Below are 12,924 nucleotides of genomic sequence, written 5' to 3'. Positions count from 1 at the left end.
ACATGCCTCAGTGATTGGTTAACACTATGAATAACACGCTTCTTGTGATACTTAGTTTATGCTATTATTTCTTTTTACATACTTTGAGAACATTAGGCATGACAGGAAAAGCATTGCTGTTGTAGTATATTTACTTTACTGCAAGGTATACTATATGATTTAAGTATAATAGTTTCCTTGGTGTGAGCTGCAGTATAGTAATATAAATCCCATCTACAACATAGTACATTTTCATAAAATAATGTGACACCATTAAAAATCTGAGTCATCTATCACATTTGTTGTTGACACCAGATCATATGAACTATATCAGCAAATTTCAGGCAGCTCATTTTAATGATAAAAAATGAATCATTAAAACAAAAAAGATCAGAACACCTGAAAGAATATTGTCATCCTCCATCACAATAGCTACTAAAGCTGCTTTTGAACAAAAAACAGCTAAAGCATGTCAATAAGCACATATCAGTGCAGAGAGTGCAACGCGTTTCAAAATTTAACGCCTTGCAAGAGCAGATTTCAACCAACTAAACATGGGCATGTGTTTGCATTTACGGTTAACTATGTTTTGTAAACCAATATCAAACATCTCAGAATGAGTACAATGTGTATTTGTATTTGCAAGCAGAAGACAGAGTAAGAACATATTGGATTGTATATGTATGTTGGTTTGTGAGAAAGCGAACGGGATGGTTTGTCCATTTCAACATCCAATTAAACTTAAAACTTTTGAAAAATGCTGCCAGGACATCAATATTCTACGCTATAGATTCATAGATAGATACTTCTACTTCTACTTCTACTTACTACTTCTGTGGAAAAAAGTATAAAATTGGTAATCAGAGTTGAAATCCAGTGATTTGTGTTTTCAGGGGAAAAGGGAAACTACTTGAAAAACACCATTCTCACCAAGATATGGATTTATGAATCTGAAGTGTTCAAAAGATTTTCTCATCACCATCTCTGTCACAGTTAACTCAATGTTTTTCACTGATGTATAAACATTTTTACCTACATATATTTATGTCATTTTTAGCAGTTCTGTTCTTTTCTTTAAACATATTTGAGTAGCAATTTTCAATTTCTATATTCTTTTTTTTTTCATTTTATTTCTGATCTAATCAAGAAAAAGAAATAATTGTGAGAATGTATTCGACTCCAATTATTGGAACTGCTGAAATATTAACCACTCCACATCTACCGAGTTAAATGTCTGAGTGTGTGTTTGTTTGGTGAGAGAATAGTCCAGGCTTAGAGGCTGTTTGTTGTCCAGTTTGCAAAATAAGAGAAACAGGACACCACAGGATCCACCATGGTCACAGGGTTTTCTTTTTCAGGTACCTGCTGAAAATATCTCAAGGGGGAGGCTGAGTTGTAAAGACAGAAATATGCTGCTGCTTTCTGATGGCAGACAGGGACAACAGGACACAGCTACTGGATATTTGCTGACAGGAAGCATCAAACTAACTGATGTTGGGACGCTCCTGTAGCCTCAAGGTTGAGATATACACCATATACTGTAATTGCATCATGGCCAATTTGATTTGACTGGGGACCTTTGTGTTTAGTGCTAATTAGCAAATGTTAGACAAACTAAGTACAGCTGAGGCTGATGGGAATGTCATTAGTTTTACGGGTATTTTTTTTCCCTTACCAGGAGCCCCCCCTCCCCACATTCTCTTCCAATCACTGAATATCATCCTTCCATAATGTGCCAGTCTTAGAATTGATAATTGCATTAGTAAACAATGCTAAAGCAGAAATAATAGAGGCCATTAAAAGAGCTGTTGACCTGGTGATATCCACTATGTGAAATAAGACTGTAGACTGCAAGACTGTACCATATGTATTAATTCATATGTGGAAGAATGAGTATGAGTGGGGACATGCTAAACATAGTGTAAAATAATGAAAGGCCATATTACTGAGTGTGAAGAGATGAATAACAACAACAATTAAAAACAAATAACATTACCTTTAATAGCTTTGAAATGGCAAAATGGGTGGGAGCAGTAGGTGGACGGAGGAGCAAGAGATGGCTCATTGTCCCCTTTCTTAACAGATGTTTTGATTTGAAGATGGTGCTAGATCAGAGGTCAAGGAATCCAAGTTTTCATAAATAATCTTCTGAAAACCTCAAATGTTCAATATCCAATATTTGTCAAAATACTTAAATAAAAAACAAAAATGTCAACCTGTGGGTGGTGCTAAAGGAAAAGTCAAGTGATTAAGTAAGATACATTATCTGGGACCCTAGGTTGGTCAAATGGGCAATCAGATCCATCGTAACAGCTGACAGTCATTGACTATTGAGCCTTCTGCCATTTTAAACACAATGACACATGGTGTTATGACAATCATATGATCATACATTGCAATGTTTCACTGCGGACTTTGTCAGACATCGCCCAACCCTACTGGGAGCCATGAATATCTGTATAAAATTTGGTACCAATCCAGATAGATACATGCTGAGTTATTTTCACAAGTGAAAAGGATAATATACTATATATTTCATTGCAATCCATCCAATAGTTGTCAAGATATTTCAGTACAGACCAAAGTGATGGATTGATCAAAAGACAGACCAACTGACATCATCATCACTACAGCTGTACCACAAGCACAGCTAATAAACACAACAGCTGTAAAATTCAAGTACTTATCATTAAATCCAGACCAATGGAGGGATGATTTACTGCCCATCCCTCCACCTTCTCTGAGCTTACTGCAGGAGGCATGATAAACACAGGCCCTGATCCAACATGCACAAGATGAGAAATTCCTATGCCTGCTGTTGACATTGAGCAGCTAATCAGAACCCAATCAGTAAACCGAGATTTGGTGTGCATGCAAAGCAGACAAATATTAGACAACAGAAGACACATGATAATGAGGCTTGGGCGCATTTCATACAACTAAATCATGTAAATTGATATCCTGCAGAGTAACCTAATGAAGGGCACAAAATAGCATGAACACAGGCTGACAATGAGATCAAATGTAACTCAAAGTGTTACAAAGTCCTCTACAATAACCAAGAGAGGGAAAAAAATGAGGCCATGGCTACAGCACAAGATAATGGATAACACATGTGATTGGCTGTGCAGTATCCCACACAGTCATGGAAAATATGAGAAACAAGAGTGCAGCAGAGCCAAGCCAGCGTTGGGCCCCTCTCAAGCCCAAACAAGGCGAATGAATCAATCAACATTTATACTTCGTTTTTCTGAGAACACCTGCACTACAAATGAACAGAAATCTAGGAGAGTGTTGTTCCTAAGATCTTACACCTCTTCTAGAGAAAAGAAGTGCTGTTATAGTAACCAGATGTCATGTTATGTCATGTTGCATAGCCTACCTTGGTTGGTTAATGTCAATGGTAAATCTCTCTTATGCTGGCTCAATACCTTCTATTTTTCATTTCTTTTTTTGGGGGGTGGGGGTGGGGTCTTCCCTTTTACACAATCATTCTAGGCAAACAGGGAGGTCACAATAATCTAAAACCCAGATTTTCTTCGAAAATGTCACTCACACAAATTGCAAACGTTCTACTGGGTTTTCTAGCTTGCAGTCTTCTTCATGTGCCTATGCGGACGCACTGCAGCATTTCTCGCCACATTATTGCCACCAGGGCTGCCCCCTAACAGTAGAACTTAACAGCTGGTAAAAAGAGTCTTAGTTGATCAAGTTTTCATTAGTACATTAGTTGCAGAAAAAAAAATCATCTCAAAATCCATTTAGGAACTGAGCCTTGCTGTTAGGCCCAGGATACTGTTGCAACACGGACCTTCTCTTTTGTGACACCAATGGAGCCTTGTTGAAGAACAGGAAATATAGTGCCAAGATGATTTAAAGTGGCTCCAACCAGGACGGACAGGCAAGGAGCAAGTTTGTAGAAAGTTCATTTTCAAGTATACATTATCCATCATGTTGATAAATCCACAAGTATTTGTTTCAGTGAAGTTAGAAGTTATTTATTTCTTTGTTTTCAACAAGACTTGCATGGTTATACTGTGTTGAAATATATTAACAAAATGCTCAGTCTCCTTTTCCCAACACATTCAGAATCATTACCGCTTTTGCTGTTAGCATTTAACAGGTGACTTAGTTCGTCCACCAGAAATCATTATCTATATCATTCGATTCATGTCATAAATGTGTAACAACTAGTTGACCAACAGTTTGAACTAACGACCACTAGTCGACAAGAGAAATATTTGTTAGGGGCAGCCCAAAATTCTACCTACCATCTACTGGCAAAATGACAAGAAAACATTGGCAGGATATGTATCATGTCGTTATCATGTGTGTACATGATACAAGCAAAATGGGGACCCATTCACAAAAACACTGCTCAAACAGACCTACTCAAACTATTTGTATGCTTTTCCTTCTCTAATTTTATCGTGTTCCACAATACACAAGTCAAAACAGTCAAGGAAATAACTCCTTCAAATTAAATTAATTAAATACATCACGTTTCACAACAATTAGACAAGGTTCTAATATGATATGGCAATATTTCATCAAGAAACCAACAATTGCATAAAAGGAGGCCATGAGTGTTTTTAGTGGTTGAGGACAAAGGGGTTGTTTTTCCAGTGTGTGTTTCCAGTGTGTTTCCAGTGTGCACTGGGGTTGGCTGGGAGAGCTTTATGCAGTCGTCTGACTATCACAGCCATGAAGGTTTCTTTGGTCGTGGGGATCTCTCTGTCTGCCTCTGGTCTTCACTCTGTGGTTTAAACTTACAAGCTCGGCAAACAGCCTCCAAACAAACCATGACATTTTCATGCATATTTGGCAGAGGAGTCATTCTGAGCAGCCAGGGAGCCGGGTTCCCATTTGGAAAAAAAAAAAAAAAGGTTTGTATTTCAGACTGCACTGGCCTGAACTTTTGGGGTCTCTTGGTAAAAAAAATGGGGGTAAAAGAAAGAAAGAAAGAAAGAAAGAAGAGAAGGAGACGTGAGCTAGTGAACGCAGGGGGAAAAGCTTCACATACCACAACTCCCTAAACTCAGAAATGCATTTAGTTCCTTCTGACGACCTCATAATACATCCAGCTGCCAAACAGCATTCCTCAACTCACGCAGACAAAGGAAAATCCCTTTTACAGTCACAAATACATCACATTGTAAGGGACAGACTGAATTAGCAGCAATTATCACAAGCTGGGTCTAAACAAGTTTAACCCGTGTGTGTACGCAGAACTTCTTCTGTCAAGCTAAAACATTGGGGATAGTGATGAAGATATCTAGTCCAAAGCAATGCTCTAATTGAATGAACACAAACCTATACAATAGATCAGAGGATTTCAAACTGGGATATGGACCTCCTAACTGGGACACTAAACAGTTACAGGGAATGAATGAAACTGAAAAAATATTACACTAGTTACTACATTCGTTGCCTAGAGGAGATCATCTATAACTGTCTAAATGTGTGTGATTTGTTTAAAAAGAGTAGTTGTAGCAGTTGAAATATGAAATTGGGAAAAAAGTCAGACACTAATATATGCCTTTGGACAGTGCTTTGTTTATGTATTTGGTGTAGTCTGAAATTATGCAAAACAGCAATATTACGCTATCTTGGCTCAACCGTTGAGAGTCTACTGGATCAAATAACATCATCAAGATCCCATGGACATCCAAAAATTGAGCAAAACTAAGTAAACTAAGGGGACATGGGGGAGCGCCTTTTTCCAAGCTTTATCCTACAGTCTCAGACTTTCAAAACCCCTGCCATAGATGACTCATTGCAAAATTGGAAAGCCTGTTGCAGATGAAATTAATTATAGGTGCACGTGAACAATATTTTGGTCACTTGACCTTCACCAGCTGAAAGTATTATTTTTCACTTTTGACATATATCATCTCTGCTTTGGTAAACACTGCCTTACAAGAGTAAAACACATATATGTGTGTATATATATAAAATCTTACTTCTACTGTCGACATGCTCTGTACTATGAAGAACCTAATTACTGTGCCATTTAATCCCACTATATTTTGTTTATGCATAACTAGCAAACTGTACTTCACTGCTACCAACATAATATTATTGTGTACATGCAGTATTTCCTCAGAGGTTAAGACAACTAACACACTCAAATAAGGCCATTGTAAAGTAAAGTATTAATGTGTTTCCTTCTCTGCTTTAACAAATGTACCCTTTATGCCCAGGGCCAGACAGCAAGCATGAGTGCCAAGCCATGCGGTCTAAACTTTCACAGACTTGGGCTTCCTCTAATATTCATGTGTGCATATCCAAGACCACAGAGAGTCAGATTTACTGACTGCGGTGCAAAAGTGTTTCCTGTTTTGGGCTCAGCCACATCCACTGAGGTCCTGTTGCCCCTACAGTGTCTTGGCCGCAGCCATGTACTGTTGTACATGTCGCTACTACATGCTAAAGGGTTATGTACACAAATCACCACCATTATTTTTGCTTTGTAATGTAGTGTTTCATCCAACAGAGTCATCTGTGGTACATTGCTACAGTTCTTTTCAGAGATGCCACATAATCAGTTAATAGGTAGTGGTAAATATAAAGACTGACAGGTGAAATAGAGAAATACAGGTGCAGCAAAGACGAATTCCAAAACAAACAACAAAACTTGAGGCAAGATAGCAGCGCTCAAAATTAAGGATGCCCCATTATTCTAGGGGAACAAAAAATAGCACCTGGGACACAAAGATAAGGTGTCTGGGACAATTCTGGGCCAGTAGAAAAACTTATCACTACAAATGTAATTATTACATTAATGCAGAATATCTATCATTTTCATTGTTAGGTGATAAAATTTTATAGAAATGTACGGTGGCACCACCATGAGCTCTATACTATGTCACAGGTATGCTTAGAGACTATAATGGTGTTTAAAATAAAATTGTTTTACTATGAGCAATGTTCAAAATGTATGTATGTAAATTTTCATAATCGTACACCTATCAGAAAAACATTTGCTTTTGCACTGCAGTTTGCAGTGATGCATTTATTGATCAAACACTTAGAAATAAACAAGAAACAGTAACTCAACCTATGACTAGAAGAATAATAAAAACTGATTGTGGCCAAACACCTGGGGTGATTTTAATGTTTTATTCAGATTTAACTTGCAGAACGTCCATGGTAGACCAGATGAAGTCAATGAACTGATGTGAGTTACTGAAACAATGTTATTAAACTATATTTCTTATGTAGAATGAAAAAAAAAAACTGTTGGACGATGGCTGTTCAGTCTGAGACAGCTGAAAATAGAATTCGGGACAGTTATGCGACACTAAAGAAAAAGTTAATTTCAAGCCCTGCAAGATGTAAATTTACATCTACATGTAAATTATAAAATATCTTTCCTTACCCGTTTCCTATGGTATTTGGGGTTTGTATTGTGCCTTATAGTATTTTGTATACTGACCACTGAAAGTGAGCAAGTCTGGAACTGTTATTTGTTTGTTTTATCATCTTCACATATTACACTATCCACTTTCGTATGCAACAAATATTGGTCATTTGATTTTTTTTAGACTTTTTAGACTCTTTACACTCTTTCCTTCATTCAAATGTTGCTATTGCTACTGCTAAAATCCCACTAACTACTCAAGTCCCAAAGTAATTAACTGTAAGTCTCTATTTGGTGCCACAAGACAACAGTTAAGGACGTCTTCTCCTAATCTATGGGATAAGGGGGTGGATAGCTGCACAGGGACTTCCATAGGCTCACAAGTGTGTATTAAATGGAGGATAAATAAGCAGATGCAGTAATCATAAGGAAGGATGGTTTAGGCTGGGGGCTGTTTGGGTGTGGTGTACACCTGATAATACAGTTACTTGATTATGAGAGATAAACCACACAGTTACAGCAAAATTACCATATGGATTTAATCTGTCAAGTACTGTAATTGAGTTTTTCCCATCACAATTGTTCATTCATGACCATTACTTCTCAAAGCAAGAGTAACTGTCGTGTCCTCTTTTTTGAATCACTGTGTCCAGACCTTTAATTGATGCCCAATTCAGACTGACGCTCGAACCTTAAATGAACCCGTGTTTGATGTCTGACAGCTTCAACATGCTTTATCCCTAACCAGACTTCATGAACCTCCTGACCTGGGTTTAAAGTGTCTGATGCAGCCAAGACACAACCGAAAAGGGAGACGAGGGGTTAACAACTACAGGATTACTACTATATGCCACATGATCTGCTTCTCTCAATGTTGATGTTCTTTTCTTCCTCAACTCATAGTCCTCAACTCTGTTGAGAGAAAATATTTATACAAGTTGTGACACAGTGCAGATGCAGACCCGATTCGTGTGTCGACAACCACGGATTAGCCAGTCTGGAATGAATGGTCAGACACAGGTGTGTGTATATCCGTCTGTGACATTTAGGGAAAGCTCAAACTCTCTCAATTAATCAGATGTGACATGAGGCAAATGGACAAAAAACAGTGTAAGGCAGAGTGAAACATTCAGAGAAAATGATTCCTACGTCACAGCTGAGTCGTTTGGTTATTTAGTGCAGCAGTATCCAAAACCCCCATCAAACCTGCATGCAAAACACCTCAGCTACAATGTTTCACATTTTACACATCAGCAAATTCAGAGCTATGGAAAGATGGTGTGGTATTCGGTGTGACAAAAGATGACTTTTCTTCTCACATCCTCAGTGTTTTTCACACCTCACCCTCAGATCCTGACACCAGCTTAACACTGGGCGTGAGAAGCCTATTTCAGCCAGGAAACACTGATTCATGGAGCCAGCCTTCTGACAGAGTGCAGCTAAGCATCTTATCACTAATGCTAGAAGACGAGTCATGAGTAAATGAATATGATAAAGTATGTGGTGCGCCCCAGGTTGTGAGATTAACTAATTCTTTCCAGGAGAGCAAACATTGAACTTGAATGTCAATATGTTTTTTGTTTGATGGCAGACATGAGACAGTCATTTTGCTTAAGTCAACATAATGTGACATCCTTCAGCATATAAACGAGTTTCTCAAGTGGCTATAGTGAGGTGGTGTGTCATTCTGTGTGAGCGCCTACCTCAACATCCTGCAGGCTAAAGTCATTCTGGTCTTTGAAGTTGGCGGCCCCAGCGCTCAGCTCCATCAGCATCTTGGCGATCTCAGGCTTTATTGCTGCAGTCAGCCTGCTGGCCGCCTCCATAACGTGTTCCTGCACGTCCTTCAGTTGCATAGCTGCTTTGGAATAGTGAGAGTTCCTGAACACACTGCTGAACAGGTCTGTGAGGAAGGCGCTGGCCCTGCAGAACACATTGAGGGCATCCAAATATTTGGAGATGCCTTGCTGGATATCTGCAACCGCGGTGGTGGCACCAGAGGGAGGTGGGTGGCAGCTGCCTGGCATGCCCACCCCGGTGCCCATGGGCGAAGAAGCCGAGCAAGAGGAGGCCAGGGAGGCGCTCAGGGTTCGGCTCAGCTCAGGCATCTGGTACTGCTGGTGCTGTTGCACTTTCTGCTTGGACCCGCCGAGCAAAAAGCGACGCTTATAGTCCATTTTACTTTCCTGCGCACTGCAACAATACATATGTGGTGCAACAGCACCGGAAGCTGTTTTTAGTTCGTTTTTCCCCCACAAAGTGCTTTTGTTCTCTTTACAAAAACACCAAACCCAAGAGTCCTGAAACTGTTCAAGTTATGTAAAAAGACAGCTCAAGGATTCCACCTGCCAGAGGCTCATCTCAGTCTGCCGAGTAGAGAGGCAGCACAGACTTGGGTGAGGTCAAAAAGACTGGCAGGCTGAGTGAAATGCTTACATGCAGCCCTGCTGCAGACACATCAGGCCCAGCTTAAAAACAGCACAGACACACCTCCAGATTCTCTGTTTCCAGCTTCAAACAAAAATATCATAATAGGGGAGGAAAAGTCAAAAACACCTTTAATTTACTTAAAGTGATACTACAGCCAAGTTTTAAAGTGCATTAACTTTCCTTCAGAATGGGAAAAAAATCCTTCTTCATACAGTATATAGAGTATATACACATATGTATGTACATATATAAATTTATACCAGCCTGCACTAATAAAAGTAAAAAAAATCCTTTTAAAAGCTGAGAGGAAAAATGAATCCAAGGAAAATGAGACACTGGTCAACAGCACGGAGGAAAGATGACAGTAATAAAACAAAAAAAAAAAACAATAAGTAAATGCTGGAATCAGAGGATGTGGTTTGGGCTCTTCTTGTGCACTGGCTGGTAGAGGAGCTGTGGGAGGCGAAGGGCAGACAGATCCAGTCCGTCTCAAATCCTCTTCACAAAGCAGGACTTTGCAGGCAGTGAGCGAGTGACCAGCTGATAGCTCTGTCTGCCTGTCTGAAGTCTCCAGCGGCTTCCTGGTTTCTCCTCTGTCTGCTGGCTGAGGTAGATATTACTCACCGCGGAAACAAGTGTGCTTCCAGATCGCGCTGTGCTCCGCGGATGCAGATTAGAGCGACAAAAGCACAAATGTATCTGTAAGGCCTCTAGGTCATTTCCTAAGGGAGGAAAGGGCAGAGACACGGAAGACAGGGTTAACATCATGTCAAAGAGGAAGGATGAGCTTAGTTTCAACTGTTTTACTGTTACACCCCAAAATAAATTGGACTGCGCTTTGCAACTCAAAACATCCAAGCCAACAGCCAACAGATAAGCAGCTACTTTGCTTGACTTATAGCATTTTCTTAAAATTACTGGAAAATATTAATACTGTGGGTATCAATTACATTATCATTTTATTTAAAGATTTCAGGTTGAGCCTCAATGTTTGTCATGAGGGTCTGTAATTTGTCACATGATATAACTTTTAAAAGGTCTCACAAAAAACATTGGCATTGGCAATTGGCTAATCACACTGAAAGCAGAAGTAAGAAAGTTCACAAAAATGATTTTGCAATACAAAGATCGGATGACTTGATTCTTGGATCCAATAATAGCATCAGTCTTCTTTCTGAGAAAAGAGATGCATCTGATAGTTACGGTACCATTTGAGAACTGGGGATGGTGTGATCTGTGGTGTGCAGTCACAACCTGCCAGTCAGCAGAAAATCTTCACTTTTTTTTATTTGAATGGCTGTATTGAAAAAAAGGTCTCTTTCTACAAAGATGGATACCAGTATTCTTTTAAAGTAATCAACATAATCCAAAATAGGGGGAGCCATCATGAAACCAAAAAATATAAAACTTTTTAATTTTGGTTTCTGATTTTTTCCTCAAAGATCACAGGACAAAGGCTTTAAAAAAGCAGGTTGCCTAAGTATAGTGTTGTCAGGATGCCAGAATTTTAAACTTCAAAACAACACTAGTAAAAAAAAAAATGCTTGATACCTCTTTGAATACCACAGCAAAAATAAACACTCTTATCCTTACTTTTTAACTTTTCTTTTTTTTTATTAACAACCTGCACACAATGCTGGTACAGAACAAGTCTCTGAACTCTGGTTGTGCTATGCTACAAGCAAAATGTCAACCAGAGGTAAGCTGAGGTGTTTAACGGGCATAATTTGTTTTAGCTTCAGCATTTTCAATATTAAAATGAACTGATATTACATTGTTTTAAACACTTGTATAAAAAAAAGTAGCAAAGTACTTTTGACAACCTTACAAACAGACAAAACTTTAGTGACCAATTCTAGTTTTATTCCATATCAAATTCCGATTATCCTATACAATCCATGCTGTTTAGTGTTATAACTTGTGCTGTTCAGCACACCTACCAAGAAAAAAGAGAGAGACAGCTACACAATAACTTTAAGTTTTGTTCACCAATACAGTGATAATATGAAATCCCAACAATAAATTGTCATATCCATAATATTTTGGGATGTATCAACTGTTGTAGCAACAGATAAAAACAGTTATTTTCCTGCTCTGATTAGAACAGGATCATATTTAGCCGCTTTTCTCTAAACTTGGTGGTAGTATTAAATTACTGTTTGGTAAAGAGCTGTGGTTTAAAATTGTACATTTCCAGACGATTACTAACACCATACCTCACAGAGAGCGTCTCTGAAAAGAATCTCTGGCAGTGTCTGGTTTAGCAGTACACAGCTGCAGAGAGAAATTCCTGCAAGAAGCCATTGTTGGAAGACACTGCTGGGTCTGTTGAGCTCCACATAGTAGGAGTCACAATACTCTCATTCAATACCCAAGCATTATGTGACTTGTCCTTCCCCCTTTGGCCTTTTTTCTTGATTATGAATATAATATGACTATCATATTTCACATTGTCAACATCAAGGGGAATTTGGCCTCAAATCTCATTATACAACAAATCTAGGCAGCCAAAGGTCAGCTGGTGACTGCCGACTTTCAGACAGATGATTAAGATTAAACACAGTCACATTTCTGACAAGGAAAAAATACAAATACTTATCCACTATTATCTAAAATGCAATATGCAAACTCTACAAGAAAACTAGCTCATACCAACAAAGCTGACAGGAACTTGAAATAAAAACTACTTCAACAATCTGTGTCAGAAAAACTTATGAAAAAGTGAAAAACAGGTCTATAATAACTTATTTATCCGAAGTAGAAACATATTTGGAGGGGAAGCTGGGTCCAACATTATGATTTTGTGTTATACTTACACCTACTTCTACTAGCTCAAAGAAAACAGTCCATCACTAAACCTGTTCCTTTGCTTTGTAGGGCACTAGTAGCACTGACACACTCCTGATATTACACTCAATAGGACACCAAACATCAACATGACAGACTAATCTGTTTGATACGCAGCTCCCTACACAGTGAGCCTATCATTCTGGGGAAGATTCAGACTGTTATCTGGTAGCACCATGCTGAAAGCCTCTGTGTTTTGGGATGAGTCAGGAAAAGCAACTTGTGGAAAAAAAAACACACCATCACCATCCAGCCTGCTGTCACTGCACACTAAGCAGCTGCGTAGTGGCCTTACATGCGTAGCT

At 38.9% G+C, this 12,924-nt stretch overlaps 1 protein-coding gene across 1 annotated transcript in view; it reads right to left on the bottom strand.

The window, feature by feature from the left end:
- Positions 1 to 12,924, bottom strand: part of garre1 (granule associated Rac and RHOG effector 1) — a 41,893-nt gene that overhangs the window by 17,580 nt on the left and 11,389 nt on the right. The window contains exon 2 of the mRNA XM_084720965.1: positions 9,046 to 10,494. Coding sequence (XP_084577091.1) covers positions 9,046 to 9,549 — 504 coding nt within the window. The 5' untranslated portion in view covers positions 9,550 to 10,494. The remainder of the gene's footprint in view (positions 1 to 9,045; positions 10,495 to 12,924) is intronic.

Source organism: Lutjanus erythropterus, chromosome 1 (assembly GCF_056507025.1).
Source record: "Lutjanus erythropterus isolate fLutEry1 chromosome 1, fLutEry1.hap2, whole genome shotgun sequence".
Taxonomy (NCBI): Eukaryota; Metazoa; Chordata; class Actinopteri; order Lutjaniformes; family Lutjanidae; genus Lutjanus; species Lutjanus erythropterus.
Note: the sequence above shows the minus strand (reverse complement) of the source record. Positions and strands in the feature narration are given on the sequence as shown.